The 27,578-nt window shown below is 44.9% G+C and overlaps 1 protein-coding gene across 3 annotated transcripts in view; it reads left to right on the forward strand.

Annotated features, from left to right (window-relative positions):
• Positions 1–27,578, forward strand: part of B4GALT6 (beta-1,4-galactosyltransferase 6) — a 123,810-nt gene that overhangs the window by 19,456 nt on the left and 76,776 nt on the right. For all 3 annotated transcript variants that reach the window (XR_010378662.1, XM_064481527.1, XM_010977255.3), the window contains exons 3-5: positions 3,137–3,250; positions 18,082–18,206; positions 23,945–24,061. Coding sequence is in view for 2 of the 3 variants with exons in the window: in XM_064481527.1 (XP_064337597.1) it covers positions 3,137–3,250; positions 18,082–18,206; positions 23,945–24,061 (356 nt within the window). In the remaining variant the exon portion in view is untranslated. The remainder of the gene's footprint in view (positions 1–3,136; positions 3,251–18,081; positions 18,207–23,944; positions 24,062–27,578) is intronic.

The following is a 27,578-nucleotide window of genomic DNA, read 5'->3' on the forward strand; positions in this document are numbered from 1 at the left end:
TCTCCTTTTCTCTGTGTGTGGCTCTGGAAGAGAGGACCAGGGCAGGAGCTCTGGTCTCACTGTGTTCTCATCCACTCATTAGGTGAGATAATGTCCGCATTTCACAGCAGTTGTGGTGGATCAGGCTCAGATGCATCTGTCACGCGTCACCTTGTAAAGCTCCTGATTTTGAAAGCAGTGGTTCTGCTCCGCGGGCCTAACCGCTTCTGTAGGAATAATGATTTTGTGAGTTTATTACAGCGTGGTCTCCAAAAGCTGAAATCATTGTTGGCTACATTGTCAGTTGTCAGGTGTTCATTTACAGTAAGTTTCTACTATGTTGTATGTATTTTATCAGATACTAGAAATCAAAAGCGTTCTGATTTCAGTTAAAAGAGACTTACAGAGACGAATGGCAGGGGGAGTACACAGTGCACTGGGATGCTGTAAGTACCACTGGACACAGTATGCAGGGGGCACAGTCTGGGAATAAGCTGAGATTCTTGTGATCATTTATAATGATGTGGCCAAGAATAACATGTTTAGCTCCAAAACTTTGTATTTAAAGGACATGAATATACTGATATGGCTTATCTCTAAATTTTTTTTTAATTGGTTCTTTAAAAACTGATTAAAGTGGTCCATGGGTTCTTTTGTAAAAGATTCACTCACTCATTCTAGCACTAAAATAAAAGTGAAACAATCCTCCAGCCCTCCTGTTGCCACAAGACTCGCCAAAGGGAGCTCTTGTTCACAGGAGAAATGTCTGGGGAGCTTAAAACTTCTGTGAGTTAGGTGTGGGTTTATAGAAACATAGCATGTGCCTAATTGACAAGGCCCAAGCTTTACTGACAAAAATTAATAAATTATACATAATAAGAAAATACCCTTATTTAAAGTTAACTTCATGATAATAAGAAACTACTTTAGGATTGCCTAAGTGTTAATATTTATCTGCTTCAGGATTATAAGAAGATGTGCCTTTGGAACACAGGAAGGCAGTGGACTCCCAGGGACAGCCTTATTTATCTTCTATTTTCAGCTTCTACAAATACACAATTTAGAGTCCATGCTTAGCTAGCATCATGGGAAGTTCTCCCATAAAAGGAGAACTTTTTTTTTTTTTTTACTATAACTTGAAATTTGGTAGATACCTAGGTATTTTTTTTAAAGCATTTAAAAAATAGTATCAGAACTTTATTGGACTTCCTTATACGTATTTTATGTTTGATATCTTTAAATCTTTGCAATATCTATGAGTGAGATGCAGCGTATGGGCCCCTGGAGGGGCTTCTGTGGACTTAGCATGTCTCCGTATGTGTTGGCACACGAAACAGTTAGTGTCCACCGAATCCCCTCCTCTTTGTCTTGGAGGATTTTCCTTGTCAAATAGCTTCCAGGCTCCTCTGGAGAAAGGCGTTGGAGAGGAATCTCTTCCTGGGGCCTTCTTAGTCCCTGGTGGAATAGGCCTTAGCCGTTGTAACCTCATTGGTCCCTGTGTAGGGACCCATGTTGGGGTTTTCTGGTAATACACTGACCTGACACATTACTGACACCTTGCCCAGTTCATAACAGGGATTCTGCTTAGCATATCTGCAGGGTCCCTTCCAGCAGGTGGGCCTGAAGGTGGGGGATGTCTCTTTGCTCTGAGATGCCGTCTGGCTCCCAGGCTGCATCTGCATCAACTCTGTTTTGATGATGAATGAATATTTATGTTAGCCCAGGGCGTACAGGGGAAGTGTTTAGTTTTCTTGGACTTTTCTCACATACTTCATATTCAGTATCCAGGATCCTACGGTGCGAGGGCTTCACTTGTACAGTTCAGTAAGGAGATGATTTTGACCTTCAGCCTTTTGCTGGCTGGTCACTGGCAGACGGGCCTCTCTTTTAAGTCAGGTGCCTGTCCTCCTCCCTCGTATCTCTCTTCATGCGGGCCAGTCCAGATAGGGATCTCTCTCTCGCTGGAGCGGATTTCTGAAGACTGAAAGAGTGTCTCCACGTTTTCCTAAAGTGTCTGCTGGAACTTCATTCCCTGTGGGTCTAGGGCTTGGGATCCAGAGGACAGACGGACGTTTAATCAGCGGTTTCCATTTCTCGTCTCCTGCTGCATGTTGTCTCATTCTCTCAGACCAGCTTCCTCTTCACGTAGCCGGAAACTGGCAGCTCGTGGTTCCCAGACTGGCATCTCAGAGCTCTGTTTCAGAAAGGGACTGAAATGTGATCTCCTTGGTTCCAGGTTTAAAACTCTCAGGGCTCTGATTGCTCCAGGTTGGATTAGGGGCTCGTTCCTAAAGCAGTCACTTTATAGCTGAGGTTCCTGAATATGTACATCACGGGCCAGGGGTCATTCTAAGCACTATGTGCATTTTTTCTTTCTGAAATCTGAACATGACAACATGAAGTGGGCACAGGTGTGAAACTTCATTGTCTCCCTGGACCACAGAGCTAGTGCGTGTTGGAGCAGAATTTAAACTCAGCGCTGGATTTGAGTGCTCTTGACCCCTCTGCTCCAAAACTTGCTGAGGCTAAAGTTAATGGACCTAATAATAGCTCCAGGGCTTCCCAGGGACTGCAGCCCACAGGTTGGGAATGACTAATTTAAAGATTTTAAAGGTTCTGTATTGCAGAAGTCATTTGAGTGGGTGAGTCTCAGTTTCCTAAGTGTAGGGTGGTGAGAAAGCATTACTCCCACGCCTGCGCTCTGTGGATGCTGGAAGCGGTGTGCTGTGGCTGGCTGGCTGTCCAGAACACCCTGGGCTGTTTGACAATGGGGAGGACATCCGGGTGTACTCTCACCCCTCCTTCAGTCTGGCTCAGCTGGGGGAGGGATGGGAGCAGGTGTCCTCATATGGTCTCAAATGCGCCTGCTCTGTGTGTCCGCACGGATCAGGCTGTGCTGCTCCCCAGACTTGTCCCAGGTTCCCCCCGGGAAATCACACCGAGAGGTCCCTTCTGGGAGCAGTGAAGGGTGAATGGGATAGTAGCCACGGCAGCTGTATTTTGCTTTTCTCTAGTTCTTTATAGATAATTGCTTTCAAGTGCTGCTACAGATTGCAGATTGTAGTCTTTTCACAGTGGCAGTGACATATTTCTTCCTAGGAGCAAAGCAAAAGGCAATTTTTTGGTTGTAACTTCTCTCTGTCTCTCTCCCTCTAAGATTATCCAGAAGGCAATAATTCAAGTGATTATCTTGTACAAACAACAACGTATCTTCCGGAAAACTTCACATATTCGCCATACCTCCCCTGCCCAGAAAAACTGCCTTATATGCGTAAGTGTCATCTAATTTTAACTTAACTATTGCTTGTCTTATAGTAAAATGATAAAAAATCACATGGTTTGAGTGCAGCACCCACACATCCCTATTGGGGGTCCTAATGTTCATACCAGGTCGCATGTTATTTGACTTTTGGAGGGGGAGGAGGACTGAAAAGCTTAAGAAAAGCTTACCCCTTACCCTGAAGTTGCCTCTATCGTGAGTTTGATGTGTATTCTTACTGGTGATTTTTAAGTTTATTTTTTACATAGATAAATGATAGAAAAGTATAATGTTTCAGAGGGTTTAAGAATTTATAGAAATGGTCTTAAAATTACATTTCATTCTGTAACTTGCTTTCTTAGCAGTTTTTTGAGGACTGTCCATGTTGCTATGTCCAGACCTATTTATTTCTTGGCTATTGTATGCTGTGTCTCTGAATAAATGCTCTACATTTCATCTACCTTTTTCCCTGCTGATGGAAATTTGCACATTTTTACTCTCACAAGTCAGTGCTGTAAGGAACAACATTGTATGGACTTCCCTGTGCATAACTGCTGGGGTGTTCACGCTGGTTCACAGTTCAGACGTGGAATTGCCGGGCAGGCTGGTCTGGCTGCACTCCATGGCAGCTGAGCCAGCTCCTCTCCCCAGTAGCAAAGCATGAATGTACCACTCTCATACTGATGGACTTTCTACATTTTTGCTGTTCCTACAGATAAGACACTTTTTGCTGTTATGCTAAATAAAAAAAGGTATCTCGATTCAATTTTTACGTTCTTCATCATTAGTAGGCTTGAGTGAGTTTTCCTGTGTTTGTGAGTAGTTTTGGATTTTCTCTCCTGTGACTCGCTTGGTCACTGCTTTAGCGGTTTCTTATTGGTTAACTAGATTTTTGTATTGATCAGTGGGAGTGCTTTAGATATGTTCTAGCAGGGACCTGTTGTCTGCTACATGTGTTGTAATATCTTTTCATAGTTTGTTTTTTCATTTTGTTCATTGAGTCTTTTATAGAAGTTTAAAATTACGATGTTTTCGAGGGTATCAAAAACATTAAAGGGTTTAGCTTTTTTTTTTTAAGAAAGCTTTCCTTATTACCGCAAGGCCATACAAATACTCTCTTTTAGTTCCTTCTAATAATTTTACCATTTTGTTTTTAATTTTTGTATATAATATGAGGTAGAGATCAAGATACTGTATTTTAAACTTTTTTTTTCAAACTTATGAAGGTCATACATTATCATTAAAAAAAAAACTCTAGAATCACTCAGAAGCCACATGGCTATTCTTTTGCTTTTTTTTTTTTCATTGTATGTGTCCCCGTCTCCCAATTTTAAGCATACTTTGTACATGTAGTATCTTGATTTTTATATAATTAAACATTCAAATAGACATTTTTGAATTGCTTATTTATCCATGTGTTTTAATGTTCCTCAGTACCTAAGTGTGTTTTTTTATGTCTTTTCATAACTTTTCTTTATTGTGGAAGTTAGCCTTTGCCTGTCACTTTTGTAGGATTTTTTTCAGCTTATTGTTGATAGATACTATATATCTACAATAAAAAGTAAATTCAGCTTTACGTTAGGGTACACCAGAATCACTTAGGCAATCTTATAAAACAGATTGCTCTGCCCCACCCCCAGAGTTTCAGATTCAGTAGACCTGGAGTGGGGCCTGAGAATTTTTATTTCCAACAGGTCCCCAGATCATGTTGGTGCTGGTTATCCCTGGGCCCCAGACCCACTGATCCAGAGCAGATCTTGGCCACACCGTGGCCTGGGGGTGGGAGGGTCTTTATAATTCTTGGGCCCAACTCCTAAGTTTCTCATTTTCTCAGTTGGATGTGGGGCCTGGGTATTTAAAACAAAATTCTCAGCTGCTTGTACTATTGTTATCTTCTTGCTGTCCTGTAATAAGAGAATGAAGCCATGGCTTTTGTGGCTATTTGTCATTACTTTGTTATCACAGTCTTGGTTTTCTAAAAAATGAATGTTTTCGTCTGTGCAGTACTGAAACCACTGGGTCATGTTCTGCTGAAATATTGATTACAATAATTTCATTTTCATAATTTGCATATGCGAGGGCTTATAGTTTAAGGAAATCTTTCTGTTCTTGCTTTAGTTGCCATTTTCCTAATTAGTGCTTCATGGGTACTAATTAAACTGTTTCATAGCATCTCCCCGCCAGGCCCCCGGTTCATAAATGCTCCCATCAAGGGCTGGAAAGGTCGTGTTGTGGCTGCCACTCATTGCCTTTCACTGAATATCTTAGTGCTCCTGCTCCTTCTCTCTGCTTCCCCCGGAGTCTCACATTCTTCTGCAAGGGGGGATCCTACCGGTTTGGTCAGCCACCTTTTCACGGAAGGTCTCCTCCTGGCTTTGCGTCCAGCACCAGTCTCTTGTCCAGTTAGCTGTGGCCAGAGCAGTGGAGTTATGTGATAGAAAATATGGCCGTGCACAGATAACTCCTTAGGAAGAGGCCATGGGTACAGAGAGACAGCCTCTGCCAAGAGGGCCTTGCATGAGCCATCCTGGAGAGACCCTTCCCTAAGTGTGTGACCTCTGCAAAGCAGAGCCTCGGTTTACCTATGTGTAGAAGCTGGAATTCTAATGTCGACATTACAGTGTTGGGAGGGTCAAAAGCAGCGCAGCATTTGAAGCTTGATTGATGTTAATTGGATACCCCCTTTCTTTTTCCTCATCTCTTTGAGTGATGGAACCAGGTTTTACAGTGATCAAGGGAGCGAGGAACCTAGGAGAAATGTGTGGAGTTAAGGCATTTTTTACTTAGCTATGCATCCTTAATGTGTTTTTAATTAACAGATTATTTCCCATTTTGATGATCGAGAACAGCGTAATAAAATACCTAAGTGTAAAAATCTTACTGTAGTATCACATGAAGTAATTGAATACAATGCCTCCCCAAATCATAGTTAAGGAAAGTCTGTGTAAGAAGATGATGCACTTAGTTGAAAACCATTCAAGGGTGAATGGTACTGAGTTTTCCTATAATCAGCGAAAGTGAAGCTAAGCCTTAAAATTGGTGTTTGATTATCTAGCTGTAACTTCTCTTTGATTTTTACTGACACTGGATTACCATAAAGTCTGCACTTTCCCAGCTGGAATTCAGATAAAATTGATTTCATGGATTTCAGCAATATTTCACATTCAGTCAGTTACCCAATAAAATCTATTTTAAATGTTATTTATTCAATGTAAGTGAACACTTCTTTGCTACTGTTAGTATTTATAGCTTCTCCAGAGGGCAAATCCACTTTCAGCTTTCCTCAATTTATGTGAGATGCTCCGTGCTAACAATTCACTTTATCTAGAGCTGAAAAATAGTAAGTGCTTAGCATGGATGTTTTGATTTTTCTGGGTGAGGTTAGAGATGGAAAATGTCGGTTGTGCACTTTGTATTAAAATGAAGGTAGACTTACCTGTAGATTTCCTAATTCTATTCAAATAGAATGCATTTGCAGTGGCTTTTATTTATTTTGTCCTTAGTGTTCTTGGAATAGTTCCCTTTTTGGTTTAACCCTGATAGTTTCTATGGTTCCTAGCCCTGGGAATGTAACAAAAGCAACAAGGACTCTTCAAGTTGAGTTTAAAAAGTTCAAGTGAAAATCAGCAAAGAGGGAAAAGACAAGGAAGTAACCTTCAGAGAACCTCAGATAATGCTTACCGTTAACAAACTGTCTTGCCTACATCTATTGTTTAAAAAAAAAAAAAAAAAGAGCTTCTAGAGCCATTTTAGAGTCCGGGAGCAGCCGTGCAGAGCGCTGTGTGGTTCGCAGGGCAGTGGGGGAGGAGCGCCGCCGAGTGTGCCCCTGCCTGTGCTGGAGCCGGCAGTGCGCCCACAGAAGGGCTTGTGATGTGCCGGACGTGAGACAGCCGTTCATCCTGGAAGGGCCACGAGGGGCTCCCTGCGGGGATGGGAGGAGTGACCTGGGCACGTGCGGTGGCCGTGGTGTCGACAGGAGGCGGTGCCGGAAGGAAGTGCAGGGCGTCTGGCCGGATGTGGTCCCTGCTAGGGATCAGGGTTACTCTCCAGGTTTCTGGCTTGGTGGCATTAACCAAAACAAGGATTGCGGATCGCATCGCACTGGGAGAATGGGGAAGTTAATGATGCGGTGTTGGGCCTGTCCATTTACAGCTCAGGAGAGTTCATGTGGGCTCTGAACTTCATCAGAGAGATCGGGGCTGGAAATGAGCAGACGTGAGACTGGAGGAAGGCTCAGAGTGGGTCTCTGGAGGCCATCAGCACCCAAGGGGCGAAGGGTGGTCTGCAAAGAAGGGAAAACGGCCAGGGACATAGAGGGGTCAGAGAAGGTGTCCCAGAGGCCAACAGGGAGAGGGAGAGGGTTCCACCTTGTCACCTACCTCCAAGCGGGTAGAATGAGGAGCTGTGGAAGGCCATTGAATTGGGCCGGTGGAAGACTCACAGGGACACAGCCAGCAGCGTTTCAGTGCAGTGTGAGGTGAGAAGCAAAGTGTACCGCCTGAGAAGTGACTCAGCAGTATGTCAAAACTAATTGGCTTAAAACAAAGAGGTTTGGTGGGAAAGTGAAGGAGACTGGGGGGGAAGGGGAGGACGTTTTGGGAAGAGATGGACTTCAGTGAGTTTTAGGCATTACGAAAGAAACCGTGGACAGATGAGATGGGAAGTAAAGGGGGAGGGGTACCCAGGGAGCCTGGATTCTGGAGGAAGTGATGAACGGCAGAGGGGGAGGAAGTGCTGGGGTTCCAGGCCTGTCGCTTCTATGTTCTTAATAAAGCAGGAGGCCACACGTAGGAGGGGGTAGCCAAGAAGGATGGAGCAGCTTGAAAGGGAGGAGTAAATATTTAAAAAGTTGTTGTAGGGAGTGCAGTGTGGAGTCAATCAATCATAAATGAAAAGGTGCTGATTAACTGGTTAGCCAAGAGCACCCTTCCCCCAGTCCCTGGCGGGGGGGGGGGGAGGGTTCAAAATGTACAAATAATGTGACACTTGTTTCTGTTGAAAGCTTATTATGTTTAAGGCAATAAATTGGATATTGTCATCTAAATGATGGGATTCATCTGTGTGTTTATGTGATTTTCTTCAGTGGTAATTTTTGGGTGGAGAAGTTGAGCATGGAAAAGCACGTGTGGCAGGTCAGAAGGGGAGGAGAAACAACAGTGTTTGTGAGTGTATTGGTGTGTCTTAGTCTGTTTGGGCTGCTGAAGCAAAAATCCCCTAGACTGGAGGGCTTAAATGGCAAATATTAATGCCCACAGTCCTGGAGGCTGGAAGTCTAAGATCAAGGTCGCTCAGGTTTGGTGTCTCGTGAGGGTCCAATTCCTGGTTCATAGATGGCCATGGAGGAAGGGGCAAGGGAGCTCTCTGGGGTCTCTTCTTTAAGGGCACTAATCTCATTTGTGAGGGCTTCATCCTCATGATGCAGTCACTCCCCAGAGGCTCTACCTCCTAACACCACCACGTTCACGGTTAGGATTTCAACATATGAACTTGGGGGGTTGAGGGGGAGGAACAAACATTCAGTCCATCGCAAGATGCTGTGATTGGGTGAAACTTGTGGAGCTGTGTTTCTCTGAGTGGTCCAGAGATGATCTGCTTTAAGAGGAAAGGGAGTCCATGAAAAGGTGTCAGGCCCCAGAACACCTGGATGGCACAGAGTTAGGCTCAGAGGCTGAGCAGCCAGAGCAAGGCCCAGGCCACTCTGAAGCATCTCCTGCTGCCGCTAGGCAGAGCTTGCAGACCCCACCAGCAGTGCTCAGGTCTGGGGACCAGAGGCGCCACTCTGGGGTCCCCTAAAGCCAGAAGCGTCTGCCTCCACTTTCACTGAAGGATAGTTTCATGAAGTGCCCATGTCCTCGTGTTCTTCACGTCTGCCTCAGGATCTCCTGCTGGTGCCCCTGGTCACCTGGCTGCTTCTGTCTGCCAGAGGGGTTGGGAGAGTGGGTTTCAGCTTCTTTTTCTGGGAGGCAGGACTCAGCGGTGGGCACTTCAAGCCCCTGAAGTGCACTCAGATAAAGCTGGGTGCCCATGCCCATCTGCTGACACAGGAGCCCTGAGGGTGCATCAGGGGCCTCCGTGCTCAGCAGGCAGGCCTGGTGATTCTTAGCCACTCCACCCAAGTCAGCCAACTGCTTAGTTACGAGACCAGGTGGACAGGAGAAATGGCAGTACAGCAGAGAGATCAAAGCCAAAGCTGGCTGGCTTTCAGCTCTGGCCCTGCCCGTCATTTCTAGGTGACAGTGATGCTCAGGGGGTGAATACAGAGCTGGGTGTGACAAGGGTGGTGTACAGGGACGGGAGGGCTCCTGTCAGTGAATGTGGCTGGATATTGAAAGGTGGTTTGGCTAAAAGTCGTAAACTTCCCAAGATGTAGATTGATGAAAGAAGGAAATAAGGATTTTTTGTGGGGTGTAGGCATGAGTCTTCAGAGTATCTTATGCCTGTCCCTAAGACTGTAGACCTCAGAAAGCAGATACTTAGTACAGTTTGAAAGGAAAAACAGTGTCTTAAGTTGAGAAGTGGAGGTGATATTCTAGAAAAGACGTTGAGCTACAGTATATGGAAACTTCTTGGCAATTGAATGGTTCCAGGAAACATATTTGAAAAGGCTGGAGGAGTATGTGACATACCATATTTTCAAGACAAGACACATCACTCATTTCATAATGGCTTTTGGGCAACAAGAAAGAAGCAGCACATTAAATGCACACACACTGACTCACTGTCGGGTATGTCCCTTTGTCAGAATGCTAAAATGTGAGTGACAGGTGTCTCAGAATGGAAGAAATATGGTAAAAGAGTGGTGGTGGACTATGACATCAAAGGAGGTCGTCAGCTTATCCATAGTCAGGGGCTAGAGAGCAGTTTGGAAGAGAGTGATGAATAGTGTGAGGCCTCCAGGGGTGGACCAGACGCTTACAGGGGGCATGGCAAGGCAAAGCTGGGAACGGATGGCAAATGGTGTTAACTGGAGATTACGGGCAGTCATTCAGAGTAAAGCAGGAGAGAAGAGCGAGCGGGGAGGACACCGGGTGTCAGGACTGTGTATTGTGACCAGGACTGGGTGATCAGAACTTGGCTGTCAGGAGGCTATCACTTTGGGTTGTCTACGTGTGGGACAGCTTTTGTACAGATGTCTTCAAGGCATATTTTAGCCCCTGATGGAGCCAAGGAGTGGAACCGCAGGGAGGAAGGACGCAGGGAAGTGAGACGGGATTGGCCGCGGCCAGGTCTGCCGTCGGCTCGTCTGTTCACCCACCCACCCCATGTCCGGTCGCTGCACTCAGCACTGGGGGTGTGTGAATAAAACCACTCTGGTTAGACTACTCCGATGTGGTCACTTCAAGAGTAGTTGAGTAAGACATCACTTGTGTACGTAGACGTTATAAAGTTCCAGGACCTGAGAAGCCTAAAGAAAGCACTGGAAGTGGGCAGTTTCTAGTGTCGCCTTCCAAGGGGCCATGAGTGAGGTGGCCCCGGTAACGTTTCAGCCTCCGAGCTGCCCTCGGCGGGTCGGCAGCCCAGAGGGTGGGGCAGGAAACTTGCTACCTGACCGTAAAAATCGTTTTCTGACTTTGGAAAGGAATTCACGCGATGGGATAGTTCTAGAGGGAGTTCCAGTCTTCCTCTGACAGTGCCATCAGGTCTTTGGGCTGTGAACACTGGAAACCCTGCGGGTAAAACAGAAACAAGAGCCCGAGCCTCCAGAACTCGGCCTTAGATGCCAGCAAATGGAGGTGAGCCCCAGGCTGAGGGAAGGGGATGCTGAAACGTGTTGATTTATAAAGACAACAACCCTTTGGCTGGAGATAAGAGGCCTTAGTTACATTTTACTTGAAATGTAAGAAAAAACGTAAACGTAGGTAATTCACATGTATTGAGTGTTTGTTATTTGAAGAATTATATTTTAATAGAAAAAAATAGTGTCCTGAGTCACGCGTGTCACGTGATACGTTGTGATCAGGTCCTGCTTCCCAAAGCGGGCGGCATGGTTGCAGGTCTCGCCCGATCAGGGTTAGGAAATTATGGTGAATGTCCCACGTGGTCAGTGGTGCTGCTGATTTAGTCCCTCTGACACGAACAGAAGTACCTGGTTCCCTGGCTCTGTTGCTGAGACCGAGAGGTAGCTCACCATTGACTGTCTTCCTCCACTTTCCCTTTGGCGAAGTGGCAGCCCCTCCTCTCCAGGTGCCCACTTCTCCTGCTCTTTCTTTTCTAAGCCCCATCCCACCTTCCAAATGATGAAAAATACGGATTTGATAAATTACATTGTTTACATTTGGATGCTGATTGATTACACCCCTGGGTAAATAGACTTAAGCCAATAGACATATTTTTCGACCTTTTCATCTCTAACTGGGGAAACAGAGCCCGGGTGCCCCCTGGAAAACCTCAGGCGCAGCACCGGGTGAAGGTGGGGTGCTCTCTGAGGAGCTCTCTGGGTCCTTGCTCTTCAGTTGCCCTTGAAATCGCAGCAGGCGAGGTATAGGGGGCTGCTGGCCTGGCTGGTTGCTTTACGTCTTTATGACTAGAGCAGGATGCAGCCTCTCCTGTCTTTAGAGCTCTGGCATGCTTTCTTGAGCGAGCGAAACCTGGCAGGGCACCTGGTATATGAAGAAGATGAGAGTAGCCTTAGTGGGTGCAGTGGGGGGACCCTACCTCCTCCCTCTCCCGACCACAGGCTCACCTTGAGAGCTTCTTTCCACTGAGGATAGTTTGGAAACCATGTTACCACTGGCTTACCTACTCTGTGCCTCTTCCTGGCCATACGTCCTCCCTTCACTTCCTATGCAAGGGAGTAAGTTTCCTGTCTAATACCATGTGCTGAGTAGCTCAAGCTGGTGCATTAAATTAAGAATATGCAGGTTACGACCTGTTGAATGAGGAGCCACCCACACAAGGTTGGCAGGTCGCTCTCCCAGCATCTGAGCTCCCACTTTTGGAAAGTGGAGCCCATAGGGATGTTTTGATGGAAGGTGCAGTTTCAATACACCCACACAAAGGAAGGAGACTCACAAGATTTATTACTTACAGATCCCAGAAACTGGTTGGTGTTGGGAGGGGGGTGGCAGCAAAGAGCTGGTGGGAAGGGCAGTCTTCCATCCCAGGAGATGGAGAGCAGGGCAGCAAGCGCCTATGACTTACAGGGTGGTTGGGGTGGAGGTCACTAACTTTTCTGGGGCTTTAGTCTAAGTGCTTATTTTAAAAGGTGCCTCTAGAAAAGTAAAGTGTGAATTTATGGTGAGAAGCCTAAGCTCGAGCCCTTATCTAAATGTCCAGACCCTGGGTGTGGGCAGGGTTATCACACGGTGAAATGTCTGGGCAGCAACTCAGAAAAACAAAAGTTGTTTTTCTCGTCGCAATAGATTCTGTGATGCCTCAGCATTAATCTTCAGGGCAGGTCGGAGGCACTGTCTGGACAGTGGAGATACGAAAAGCCACTGGTAGGGTTTTTGGTCAGCCAGCACATGAAGCATTTGAGCAAAGCAAAAATGCCATTAGTAATGTCAGCAGACAAATGACAGTTTGAAATCCTGTCATGTCTGTAACCGTCTGCCCCATTAGTGGGGGTAGCCACGAAAATAAATCACAGGGCTTGGATAAGGTTAAGGTCAGTATTTGATTAAAAACTTGGGTGAGGTTGTGGGATGTTAGTACTGTTGGGCCATCTTTTGTGAGTTTGTCTGAATTTGTCCAGGATTATTAATATCCACGCAGCAGGTCGGTGCCCTTTACAGCACATACACCTCCTTCCTGGGCCAGTGAGTAACCTAGAGCTACATGGTTATGCAGGCTGTCTGCTACAGAGTCACGGTGCTGCTGCATTAAGGCTGGGCTTTGGCCAGGGTGGCTCACAGGTTAGAGTCTGCCTTAATGTTTGTTCTTTCATGCCCGGTGTGGTGGCTTCTTGAGGCACCTCCTTCCCCGTGAGGATAGTCGCAGACCTACTCTCAGTATGATGGGGGTGGACACTGCATGCTTTTGATGGAAGGGGGCAGAAAGAGAGATGGTTTGGGGGCCCTGTTCAGTGATGTGATGGTGGTCCCAGGGAGACTGAAGTGCGTTAGTGTGGACAGACAGGACTCGGGGCCGCACAGAGGCAGGGACTTGGAGGGGGAGGAGGAGGAGTGCAGTGTGGAGAACTGCATGTGTGTGGCGGCCCCTGGGGCCTGGAGCTTGATCAGAGAAGCTGGAAGGAGTTGAGGTTTCCCCCAGATGGCTGATCTGCAAGACCCACGACCACTGGGGCTGTGCTCCGTGGGGTCACATGTGGGTCATATCCTCCATGTGGTCAGCGCATCCATCCCATGCCAGGAAGGGGTAGGGCCAAAGGTTTTCAAGAAAGATTATTCCGATAGTGCCGTCCAGTGGAAGCCGAGTGCCTTCTGCTCTCCTGGCTCTTAGGCCTTGCAATTTCTAGGGTGTCCTTCACTTATGTTTGGAGGGGTTCCGGAGAAGCACTGTAATTGGGCTCCAGTGTCAGTGAGAGCAGTAAAAGGTCATCTATTATGTGTGTCCCAGTGGATAATTAGGTGAACAGGCGATTGTCTCCTGGAGGAGGGACAAGCTCGGGTGACTGCTGGGTCCCGGGGGCAGGGGTGTGGCAGCTGTCCCTCTCAGAGGTCAGGGTGCAGGATCCCAGAGTCTGTTGCCGGGGCTGCAGCATCTCCCCTTTGGGAAGGAACCACAGTCTTCCTGAAGAGCCCGCAGGGCCTGAACAAAGGCTTCTAACGTGTGTTTGGCTGTCTGGAGACTGTCATCAGGGGTGCTGATCCCCGGAGCTGCCTGTACCAAGAGCTTGCTGGTCATCTGGTGAGGGAGATTGGGCTCCTTCCTTCTGTCCTTGTGGGCTCAGGTGGCTTGGAGGTGTCTCTTCCTCAGAGCCCAGCCCTTTTTCATTTTGTCTCCTGCCCTGGTGGCTCCACGTATGCAGAACCACCCTTGTTATGGTGACAAGTCTGGGGCTCCTCCAGGATGTCTGATCAAATGGGTCCTTGATACCTTGGGGTTTTTAACAAATTAGCCAGTGTTGCCTGCTGACGCATCCCGACCTCCGTAAGCAATGCTGGGAACCAGTTCCAAAGACCCCTAAGAGCCAGTTAGCACCCTTTTCCCTCTCCTTTTGGACGAATTTGTCTAGAAAATCTTGCACTTCTGTCATGGCATGGTCATTGCTGGATGCTTTGGTACAATGGGTAGTAACAAGACAGAGGCTGCTGCTTCCCTGACTTGTATGCTGCCGTCTCCCACTCCAGGGCATCCCAGCTGGCCTCCGATGGGTCAGGGTCCACATCCATCGGTGCAGCGTTAGTGGATTGTTTGGGACAGCCCCCAAGCTCCAAGAACGTAGCATTCATGACCTGGCACGTGGATGTGTCTCCGAGCTCAGTAATGCCTGAGCCAGGGGGCAGAAGCTTACAAGCTTCCAGTAGCTTTTCCACCTCCTCTGGGGACTTGGGAGGAGCTGGTACCATGTGTTTGGGGTCCCACTTCCAGCAACACATGATGCACTTGCCCTCGCAGTGTTTGCCTCCCAGGTGCCACACTGGCCTTGGTAGAGCTGCCTCCTCACCATGCAGGCCAGCTCTCCAAGCTCAGCACCCGGTCCCCACCCAACTCAGCGGGCCCAGCAGCAGCCCCCCTCGCTGGTGCTCTCCTTGGCTCCCAGGACCTCATAGCTCGCGCCCCTGGCCCTGCCTGGGGGAAGGAGGCAGAGCCCCACCGTCCAGGTTAGCTCACCTTGGCTCAGCACCCAGACTTTCATATATGATTACAGCCCATCACCTCCAGACCCGACACCAAGGCAGGGAGACCTCGTTGAGAGAATAATGGGAAACATAGCTACTGCAGATGGGGGTCTGCTGGCCAGTCTCTGCAGGGGAGTCTGACCTTTTACGGCACCAAGAATTTAGGGTGGGGATTCGCGGCAGAGCCTGGCAGCGGCAAAGCACAGCAGCACAGAGCAGTGGTGCCCACCACCTGCAAGCAGTGGGTCCTTCCCAGAGAGACCCAGCTGTCTGGAGGAGGAAGGTAGCCATTCGCAGCTCCAGGGCATTGTAACGGGGTGCACACTGCACCCACCATCCCATCCTCCTCCTCACCCATTGTGTGGAGCTGGTGCATTGAATTTAGAACATGCAGGTTATGACCTGCAGAATGAGAGGGCACTAGTCACCCACACAGGGTCGGCAGGGAGCTCCCTCAGCTTCCGAGCTCCCACTTTGGGGAAGTGGCGCCCTGGAGGCCATTTTGACGGAAGGTGTAATTTCAGCACACTCACGCAAAGGAAGTAGAATCACAAGATTTACTCACAGATCCCAGAGGGGGTCAGGGGAAGGGGAGTCCTCCGTCCCAGGTCACAGGGGCGCAGGAGATGGCAAGTGGGACGGCAAGCACCTGTTGCTTGCTTGTAAGGTGGTTGAGGCAGAGGTCACTAACTTTTTATGGGCTTAACTCTGAGTGATTATTTTAATAAACGTTTCCCCGGGAAAGGCAGAGCAAGAACTTACGGCAGGAATCCCTGAACCCAAGGCTTTATCTGAACGTCCAGACTCTGGGTGCGAGCAGAGTAATCACATGGTGAAATGCGCAGGCAGCAACTCAGAAATAAGTGGGTGTCTTTCAGAAAAACAAGTTGTTTTACTCACCCCACCCCCACCCCCTCCTCCACTCACTAGTGTGTATTTTTCTTCCTCTCTTTCTGATCACGCTCTTACTGTTCCCAGCGGTGGTGATGCCTGTCCCCCATCCCTGCACTGCCCCACCAAAGAGTGATGTTCCGTTACCCTGGCGTGACAACGTCACGCCACTAGGTCATCTTTGGCCTTCACCCAGTGCGATACTAAGATTGCAGAACAAAGGGCGATAAGCACATAGGAAAGCTACTGAGGGTCTCTGAGGAGTGTGAATGGGGGGACAGTGGGGAGGGAGGTGAACTTTGGGTGCCTCGGGCATCAGGGATTGTAAGTGATGGACAAGGGATGCCCTGTCCGTTGAGGAGGAAGATATAAAGCCTGCTTCTTAATTTCCCAGCACATGTGTGTTCAAGATGAAAATTAAATTGCAAATGATACTGAAGAAAACTGCTGACAGTAATGGTGATAACAGCTGCTGAAGCTATAAACCTGCAAAAAAAGGCCCAAAAAATTAGTTTAACGTACATAAGAATACCAACTTCAGTTACTTATATGAACTGCTTATTATTTAGCCTAATCACTGTCATTTGAGTAATCATGCATACCATTAAATGCATTGGATTTATTTGTGTGAATTTTATTTGATTACAGTGGTAGATTCTATTTTTGTCAGCCGAGTCATGATAGTCTGTACTTACATTGACTGATGGATCTTGCGTTTGATCTACCCTTTCTCTGCAAGTTCCTAGACTATTCCTTACTTTTCAAAGATTAGTTACTTTGCATATCTGTCACACTAAAGGTGGGGGTATCTGGTTATAAAAGACAGCAGACATTGTCAGGCGAACAGGCAGACGTTAGAAGATGGCAGGTTTTTCCCCTAGTTCACTCTGTGAAGGCATTTGCATTTTGAAATACTTCTCTCTAGCATGCCTCAGAGCTTAGTGGAAGCCACTGAGGTTCCTGCCTAGTTAGGATGAGGAGGGGGACAAGAAGAGAGGTGGCTGTGAAACCTTACAGAATACAGAATGTAGCAGGAGGAAAGGAGAGGGGCTCCCTGGAAGAGGAACTGAGTGTTTAACAGTCGTCCCTCGGCATCCGAAGGGAATTGGTTTGAGGACCATTCCCCCCGCCCCCAGAGAGTACCAAAATCTGAGGATGCCCGAGTCCCTTCCAGGCGACCACCCCGCCACCCGCCCCGTATCTGTGGGTTCTGCGTCACACATTTCAGCCAACCTCGTGGATGTGGAGGGCGGACTGTATCTATGGAAGCATGGTCACTGAGCTCAGAAGACTTGCAGTGGGAAACCTCGATATTTGTTGGTTTGTATTCCATGAGATGAGGAGGTGAAACAGCTTAGTTCTGTTAGTTCTTAGTTGGTTTAATGGAAATGGTTTCCCGTTCAGGAGTCATTCCTGTTCCCTTGGTATACATCAGAAAAACTATTAGTAAAAACACTTCCAGGAATATCATGTATTTGTTCATTTGATGAGTGAGTGCCTAGTAGGCCAGGAGCATCTTAGAATTTTATAGTTTTTCAGTTTTGTGTATCAAGGAGATACATGGTAGGTGCTCAGAATAAATCTGTTGAATTCTGTTTGCAAATTTTCTCTCTTAAAAAATATCAGTAAAGTAGATGATAGTAATAGTAGCTGAATTTACTGAACATGTGCCTTTATGCCTGGCACTATTTCATCTACTGGATACAACCACACTGGGAAGCAGGTGTTACCATCTCTTTTTATAGATAAGGAAACTGAGGCACAGAGAAGTTAAATAATTTCCCCAGTAGGCAGAAGCTAGGATTCAGCTCCCAGTCAAGCTAACTGCTTGATTAACTCATATATACTGTGCTTTTATGTCTCCTATCATGTTGATTATTTTGAAATTAAAAATAGTTTTTAAATGCTTACATAAATTGGCATGATAACCTACATTGTAATGACTCGCAAACATCTCCCAAAGAGTAATATTCACCATATTACTTAGAAGCAAAAAATTTAAACACTTTGATTTTCTTTGGCAGATTTAAAGATAGTAGAGTGATCATATAATTTATTATCCAGAGTAAAACTGAAAGTTGGTATTAACAATTATTTGGTGGTAACAGGAATAAATGGTACTGTCCCAGCGACTACATGATGCTATCACCCTGCGGATTGTTGTTTGACTTCCTATTAAAACAGTTCTTTACATTTTTGACCTTCCAGGGGGATTCCTCAATGTCAATGTAAGTGAAGTCAGTTTTGATGAAATTCATCAACTCTTCTCCAAGGATTTAGATATTGAGCCAGGAGGTCACTGGAGACCTAAAGACTGTAAACCCCGATGGAAGGTAAGGTCCATTTTTTCACAAGTAATGTGACTGTTACCGTGTGTTTGAGGAAAAGTGCTCAGTTCAGAATAGACAGTGAAATACCTTTGTCTTGATAAACTTAAGACACCAAAATTTCTGTGTTTAATGTGTAAGTATTCATAGATGTGATTCACTCGTGTTACCTGTGAGGACGAACTGCACCTGTTCGTGTGCAAGTCCACACTCCTTTGTCCCGTCTCTTGGAGATCCTGGTAATGAGTACCTCACTGGAGATGGGCTTGGAAAACAGATGTTTTTCCTGTCCTGTTTGGAAGAGAGGCTATGATTTCTTTGCCTCCTACTGTTGTCCCTAATGGTTACTGACACCTGTGGGCATAGCCCCACCAAGTCTGGGAACCAGTAATTTCCCTGGGGTTCCTGAGTCCCAGGGTTCTAAAGAGGCTGCCCGGCAGTCACTGCAGGACACAAAGACAAGAGTTTGGGCTGTTTTTCACCTCTGTTTCAGAAAGCAGAGCAGCAACTTTCCATCTTGTTGATAGATCAGAATTCTATTCTTAGTATTTTGTTTGAAAGACTATAAGGAAGTGGGCCTGCCCCTGATGCTTAAAAAAAAATTGAAAATGATGGTTTAAATCAGAGTTGCTCTGAATATTATGAATTTGGCTAATAAGTGCATATTCATGTAATGTGTTATGTTTGATTTGGAAATAGCATTTATGTAATTCAAGTGAAAACCACATATGATTACATCAAATGTTACATACACCCTGAAGGATTGTGATGTAGCCTTAATCTGGAACAATTTTCAGTTTCCTCTTTTTAATATTAGTATTTCACTAAAATATTTGTCTTTTGGTATCAAAAAAAAAAAAATCACTCCTGGGGAGGAGAATTGTATGCTGTTAGGCTTGTGATAAAAGCCCTCTGACTTAATTGACCTTGAAATCCTTGTGTTTGGGGATGTGAATTATTTATGTCTGTATCCCTAACATAGAACTTACCCTCTTGTATAAGGTAATCATCCAGCCCAGTTTTGTTGAGTTTATGAGATTGATAAATACTCTATTACAAGTTATTAAATACATGTTAGGGATTTTTTTGTTTTGTTTTTGCCTCAAACAAGTTGTAAAGCTGCTGAAATGGATTCCAGTACAAATTTTGGCAACACATTCTGTTTTGCAGTTGTCTTATTCTGTTTCCCAGATCAGATTCAGATGGTAAATTAATCTTTTCATATCTCATGCTTGATTTTCCTCACATTCACGTATAAAATACGGCCCAGTCTACATAATGCTACTTTTAAAAAGTGTCCTGGGCAAAATAAATTATTTTCCTTCCTTGGATGATGAGTGTGTACGTTGAATGCTAATGGAAGAAAAAGCACACTCAGTCAACCTCAGAGGCTGTGGTGGGGAGCACAGCGGTTGGTCCTCAGGTGTGTATCAGTACACGCGGTGTGTCCCCCTCAGGTGGGCGCTCTGTGGCCTGGTAGTAGGATAACCTGGGATCAAAGAAATTAAATGTTTCTGTCCTTTCTCCAGTAGTCTGTATCAGACGTTGGAGTTTGAATTTTAGGGTTTGTTTTCTTTTCGTTTTCCAGGAGAGAGGTATGTCACGTTTAACTGGTACCTACCTACAGATGTTAGTAGATTATAAACTCCACTGAGTCAGTAGGTAACAGTATTGAAAGTGGAGTTTCAGGAGCAAGCTAATTCAGAGATCTAAAAATTAGCTTTTTTATTTAGGAGCTATATGGTAACGTTGCTCTTCTGTCAGTTGTGCACAAACCCTTCTCAGAGTTTAGTCTGTAGTTCTGAACTGTGCAGCTCACGGTATGAGAGGAGATTTGGAGATCATTCACAGGCGACCTATGCTTGCCATGCTTAATCAAGCCATCTCCGCCCCCTACTCCCACTTCCCCGCATCCTAATAATGTCCTGTGCTAATCTTGCAGCAGAGCTGACAGAGAAGGAAAGAAGAAATAACCAAATTTATGTGAAACAGCTACCAACTTGATTCTTAATATTTGAGGTTCTTTTTGTTTTCGTTTTTCTTTTTTTTTTAAATACCAACTAAGATCATTGATGGCCGATTAATTGGGACCAACATCTTCGAAAACTAGCGATTCAGCAATTCCTAGGTATTTTAAATACTGCAGGTTCCAGCGGAAGACTCAGCGCAGGTCGGATGCCTGACAGAGGAAAGCTTATTTCTAAAAGGGAGGTTGGAAGAGGAAGATGATGATGCTTTTCAGGTCATTAAAGTGAAGTGTCTATCTGTGACGTTGCCGATGTTCCATTTAAGGGTCAGGCGGAGGCCTGAAACACTTTGCTCTGAAACCTAAAGGCTTAAGGAACCAGGCAGCTGCTTGATGCGGTTATCTGCTTAGAGGCCTGGAGTTCCGTCTCTAGTCCAGGGTTCCTTAAAGGTGGGTCTTAGCCACCTGCTTCCGAGTTACCTGGAGTGTTTGGTATGAATGAAGATTCTTGAACTCAGTCCTCGGACATTCTGATTCTACTGGTGGGAAGGGACATGAACCTGAGTTTCTTATCAAGTGCCTCCGGTTTGAGAAGCTCCTGCAGGCACTGGAAATGAAGGAGAAGAGGGAGAGGGACCTGAAGCACTGGAGAATGGGAGCTTGGCAGCGTCGACTTTGTTCCGTCTTAGTCAGTGACAGACAGCTCCTGCATCCTTCAAGGAGGCAAGTCTGAAGCGTCATTTAGGGACACCATAGTGGGTTGGTGTGCTTGAAATTTGAAAGCAGGACAAAAACTTGGTGGGGAGAATTTATGTAGTAGACATTTTTCTTGCTAATCTCTTCATGGTTAGTGTAGGAGAGAATTAGCAAGGGAGGAAAATAGGGGCATAAATTCAGTAAGATTGGTGGTTTTAAAGTGGGAACAAACTGAGTGTGGATAATTTTGCTTGAACAAGAAGTGGGGAGGAGAGATTCATGAAGATGACTGTTGTTTTCCACAAGATAATGACCAGATGTTCTCTGTCCCCAGTGGAGATGTGTCATCAGGAGAGTGGCTCCACTAGCAAATTAGGGCACATATAAGAGTGTCCCTGAAACAAGGCTGCCAAGTCTCAAAATAAATGACCACAGAATACTGAGAGCGTCCTTTTCTAGACAATAAGTTGTAAACTGTTGAGAGTATCATTCCACAGCCACAAGAATGGACATGCCCAATGAGTTTTTACATACTTTTTAGCTCTATTTTAATAAAAACTTTGCTTTAGGCATGTTCAAAATTTTTGGTAACTGTCTCATTGAAATGTGGACTTGTATTGCTATTAAAATGACAGTTTAGCTTCTTTGAATTTGCCAAGACCCCGGTCATTTCTTACTCTGCTTCCATATAAGATTAAGAAAAAAACCCACCTCTTAATATTTTAAATGTTTCATTGAAGAAGTGACTGTATTATGGGCTTTATAACTGCCTTTGTTCATTCTTACATGGTTAACTGATTACTCAGCCTAATTGTATTTAATTAACATAGGCTGTCTTTAATACGGACTGTAGCTTTGTAATAGCTTCTTCCCTTAAATGTCTGTAATTCACCCTAACTGCTTTTGTAGCCCACTTACATCATGTCAGAGGCACCCAGCCTGTGGCCAGATTCAAACCCAGGAAGGGCAAGCTTGACCCTAGCTTTGCTAGAAGTTGTGACACTGGTTCAGGCAAGGTCAGTGGTGGGGTGTGCTAGTGTACTTGCCGTCTGACTTCTTTCTCTCCTTTTACATTTCATAGCAGTTTCCTCTCCTAAGAGTAAACCCAGGGGCTCTTGAGCTGCTTTGGGAGGTGTGTGAATTTGGGACTTCTGTGACTGTGCCAGCAGTTGGTACTGATGCCCACCAACAGGTCCTCAGTCAGCAGGGAGTGCGCGGCAGTGCACAGTGGCCATGGGGTGGGGTGCAGAAGGGGCTCCTAGATGTGGGTCCTGAATTGCTCTGGTGGCCTCGTGGTCCTCAGTCTTATAAGCAAGAGGTACCTGATGGGCCAAACCAAAGCAGGATGGGATCCAAAGTGGGGCTGGCTGAGGCACCAGAGCCTCTCTGTTCCTACCACTTCCCAGCACGAAACAATGTGAATGTGAAAATGTCGGCCTCACGTAGCCATTGTCTGGCTCTTTTTTTCTCTATCTCATCACTGTTTAGGAACAACTTAGTGATGGTTTCTAGTTTAGGCATTTTCAATTTTATGAAACCATCCTTTGTTCTCTTAAAATAAAACTATTTTAATAATTAAACATTTCTCTCACGTATGATCATGGTAATGTAACGCACACAGGTGAATATTACTGCTTTCTATCAACTATATTTAATGTCATGGCTTGATTTTGCAAGTAGGATTAGATCCTAAGCCTATACACTGTCAGTTATTTGCATTTGTTCGTTCACTAGTAAAATGTATTTGGTACAGTTGAAATTTTAATAAATCCTAGATTTAATGTTCTTGCATAATTTTGTTTAATGAGTTAATTAGGCTGTATTAAAAAATTCAGAATATAGAATGACACAAACATTGTAATTAGACATATTTTGACTCTTACATTTTAAAATCTAATGATTTTGGAATTTATACTTTAGCATCTTTTTTAAATTGAACTATGGTTGATTACAGTATGTGTTAGTTTCAGGTGTACAGCAAAGTGATTCAGGTATTTATATATATGAATATATATAATAAGTATATTACTTTTCAGATTCTTTTCCATTATAGTTTATTACAGGATATTGAATATAGTCCCCTGTGCTGTAAAGTAAATTCTTATTGTTTATCTATTTTATGTGTAGTCATTTATATTTAATCCTATACTCCTAATTTATTCACCCCCTCTGGTAACCATAAGTTTCTAAGTCTGTGAAGTCTGTTTCTGTTTTGTATATAAATTCATTTGTATTATTTTTTAGATTCCAAATATAAGTAATATTGTATAATATTTGTCTAATTTCACTTAGTATGATAATCTCTAGGTCTGTTCTTGTTGCTGCAGATGGCAATATTTCATTCTTTTTTGTGGCTCAGTAATATTCCAATGTATATATACATACCACATCTTCTTTATCCAGTCTGTTGGACACTTAGGTTGCTTCCATGGCTTGGCTATTGTAAATAGTGCTGCTGTGAACATTGGGGTGCTTGTATCTTTTTGAACTAGAGTGTTTATCTTTTCTGGTATATGCCCAGGAGTGGGATTGCTGGATCATATGGTAGCTCTATTTTTAGTTTTTTGAGGAACCTCCAGACTGTTCTCTGTTCTCTGTTCTCTTCCAATATGAACAAATCCTGTTAATTTACCTCTTAAATGTTTCAAGAAGCCATGTGTCCCTTCTTGTCCTCCACCCTCACCTCTGTTTTAGCTGCTGTTACCTCTTATCTCAACTTTGCATTAATGTTCTAACCAGCTCCCTGAGTCCATTTTTGGTTTTCTCCAGTCAGCTCTCCATAGTAGTGTTTGCCATAGGAAAGCTGATTTTATCACTTTTTGAAATCTTTCCACGACTTTCATGATATTCGTGGGATAGAGACCACAGTTCTTAGAACAGCCCTCAGAGCCCACTTACATTTTCCCGGTCCACAAGACCGTAAGTGGCACCAAGGCAAGGGCCATGTCTGTTTTTGCTCACTGTTGGATTTCTGGTGAGAGATTTCACGAGTAAGAAAGTTTCAAGGGTCTGTATTTTTTAACCTTTTACCTTAGGGTTTGCTGCTGGGTTTGTTTACATGTGTGAATGTTTTGTTTTCAAGGTGGCAGTTCTCATTCCTTTCCGTAATCGCCATGAACATCTTCCAATTTTTTTCTTGCACCTGATTCCGATGCTCCAGAAACAGCGGCTGGAATTTGCCTTTTATGTTATTGAACAGGTGAGGCTGTTTTTCAAAATGGTAACTAAGTATACTAGAGCTTAATAAACTCTTAGATATGGTGTGATTTAAAATGTTCAGTTTAGGGTTAATCCTTGGTTTCATATCGGGTCAAATTCCACCTTGGATTGAGCCTGTTAGTTGTATATGCCACATTTTGTTAATCCGTTTATCATTTTTAATCATCTAATGTCTTACCTATTAAAGTGAAATATTTTCTCTAATTATTCTTAATATTATCAGCTACCTTTTTTCCTCTGTATTATTCTTGTCTCAGTATTCCATGTATTCAATTTATTTTCAGTCCTACTTAGACCCTTTGGAGATACCTTCTATATTTCTGTGTTTTTCTACTTCTGTCATTGCCTAGTTTTATACTTAAGATGTCATCATCTTGGATTTTTGTGTGTGTGTGTGTGTTTCCCCTACCCTATCTCCCAAACACTAGGGTCCTTGCTGAATTTGCTCACTGATTTCTATATGGTATTTCTAAAATGGTGCCTTTTATTCACGTTTCAAATACATTGTAATTTGGGAACTTTTGGTTTGACACTGATGACCTCATTTTATCCTGATCGTTCCTTCTGTTCACTAAACCTGACTAAAAATGCATTTCCTTATTTATCATTAGACAGAAAGTGACCTGGCTTCTATGTTAGATGCTTCTGGGTTTTTTTGTTTTGTTTTGTTTTTGAAATGTTAGAAAATATTCAAGTTTTATTTCTAAGATTGTTACATTTAGTGTGTTTCCCCAGCTCCTTTGTGCCTGATTCTAGATTTTTTTTTTTAATTTTATTTTCTCACTCTTAGCTTTTTTTGCCTCTATTTTTTCCCCTCTGGAAATACTTGGTTTTTAACATGATATACTCCTTTGTATATAAATCACCCTTTTAAGGTCTGCTCCCAGTGCATATAATGATGTATATTGTCATTAGTAGCCATATGTGCTTTTTAATTCAACAGTATATATATATATATGTGCTTTTTAATTCAACAACCTGTACCATGAAAATTGACTTTTTTTTAAACCTGATAATAAATTTAACGTTTTAGCTACTTTCATGATAGCCTTAGTTATCCACTTCTAGCTCTGTTTTCCCAACTTGCTAGTTTCCTTTTTTGAAACTTCAGTCTTCATAATGTGTTGGGGAATGAGATCTGTGCCTCTGTGTTTTTAAAGGCATTTTCTCCTAAGAGTCCAGCACCACTGAATTATTTTGTGTATCTGACGAAGAAATCTTTGCAAAGCAAGTAAAGTCCATGTTTTATAAACCTCTTAAGTCTGAACCTCAGCCTTGATCAATATTAATTCAGGCCCGTGTACGTGCTAGTGTGCGGTTTTGAGCCAGTGGCGTCGTTACCACATACGAAGTAGAAGAGTCGTTTTCCTGCTGGGCTGGTGCCCAGAAGGGCTCAGCATTTGACGAGCAGCTCAGAACTCCTAGCTGAGTGTGGGAGCTGGTGCGTGTTTACCCCTTCTCCTTTCCACACTCCTAAAGCGAGAGTGAAAGAAAAAAACTTGCAATGAGTTACTAAACCACAAGAACAAAGAGAGGGAGTAGTGGAGCAACTTGAGGGCAGCTCTGGAAGCCGGGGGGCAGGTGCAGCACTGGCAGAGCAGGGGGTGTTCAAGCCCACGTGCGGTCGAGAGTGATGGCGACAAGTACTCAGTCAGCCTGCTGGACCAACCCCTGCGGACCTCGGCACCTGAAAGATGTCACAGAGGACGAACGGAAGCGCTGGGCTAAACCAGAGGCGTTGTTTAAGTTTGGTTATGGAACAGTCAGCTTCCCGGTGCCTTGTCTTTGCTCATGTTGCCAGGTGGTTACTCTGTTGTATCTTGTAGGAAATGAGAAGTTTATCCCCGGAGAAACCCCTCTAGAGCAGGTCCTGACCGCGCTGACACAGCTGAGCTGTGGGGCCTCCAGGCAGCAGCTGGAGGAGGGCTGGGTGCCGACCCAGGCGCCCATGGTTCTCCTCCCTGTCTGGCTGTTGGAGGACAGCAGTTAGGTGTGAGTCCCCCAGCGCCTCCAGCTGAGGCAGGGGATGAGCGGTGTCTTCACGAGAGGAATAGATCAGCTCCAGGAAGACGATGTCTGATCTAGTATTTGGAAGTCTCTAAAGGAAGAGGCCGGCTCGTTACTTTCTCACCTCCAGGAAGCCCACTTTCATTCATTCAGCACAGGGGAAACAGCAGGGAACAAACCAGGTGAGGCCTGTCGTCGTCCTGGGGAGAGAAGGGCAGTAAGTAACCATGTGGTGGGCCAGGTGGTGCCCGGAGCTGAGTTGCGGCAGAGAGAGCAGTTAGGGCAGGGAGAGGGGCTCTTTTATTCCGAGTGTTTATGGAAGGCCCTCTCGGAGGAGGTGAGGTGGGAGCAGCCCTGAATGATGGAAAGGAGCCGGCCCTGCTGACGTTCCCAGACGTGTGTACCAGGCAAGGCAGGAGAGCGTGTGTTTGTGCCAAGAAGTCAGTGTCGCTGGAGCGAGGAGTGGAAGAGACTGTTAGGGAGGAAATCAGAGAGGGGAGAGAAGCAGATAATGAAGGACCTAACAGGCTGGGAGGTGGACTTGGATTATCCTGAGTGAGGCCAGAAGATGCTGGAGGATTTTAAATAGAGGAATGATGTGATCTAAGTTATGTTGTGAAAAAATGACTGTGCAGGAGAGTAGACTGAGTGGGGCAAGGACGGAAATGAGAACTTCTGCAGTTGTCCAGGTCGGAGAAGATGTTGACTTGGGCTCCCGTGGTATTGGTGGAGGAGGTGAGCAGTGGTTGGGTTTGGGCTACACTGGGTTCAGAAGTGATGTTTGCTGTTGAATTGGATGTACAGTGTGAGAGATGGAGAATACTCAACCAAGATGCCAGGGCTTTTGTCTTGAGCTTTGTGAGCTATGGACACGTAGAACACTGGGGAGGAGGAATGGGGATTCTGTTCTTTTGTTTTAGTTCGGTTTTGGGATTTACTAGCACAGATGCATGTGTGCATGTTTGAGTCGACAGTGCTGTGCCCCAACCTCACATTTTTACGTATGCGGGGATTCCCCTCAGCTTTTTAGTGCCTTACTCTCAGCCATGAATGGGCAGCCAAGGGTCTTCACAAGAGGAGACAAAACCAATCCAACAAAAGAGACTGTCGGAAATAGAGACGCTGGAGGGAACATACCATTTTTTAAAAAAGAAAAGAGACTAACAGTAACAAACTATAATCACTCTCCACAGAGAGTAAAGGAAAGATAATGAATCTGAGAAATGAAAACAAGACACCATAAAGAAAGAATGATCAGAATAAGAAAGTTATCATAAAAGAAAATGCGATAAGTAAAACTTTAAATAGAATGTCTGGAAAACAGACTTAAGAAGATAACTCTTACAATGGAAGCAAAACAGGAGAAATTAAGATCAGTCAGAGAGTACCATTACATCACAGGGTAACCACCTCCAAGATGCTCTCCAGGGAGAGCCTTGCCTCTGTGTGTGGTCTCCTCCCACTGTTGCAGAAAAACGTGTTACAGCTGT

Source organism: Camelus dromedarius, chromosome 32 (assembly GCF_036321535.1).
Source record: "Camelus dromedarius isolate mCamDro1 chromosome 32, mCamDro1.pat, whole genome shotgun sequence".
NCBI lineage: Eukaryota > Metazoa > Chordata > Mammalia > Artiodactyla > Camelidae > Camelus > Camelus dromedarius.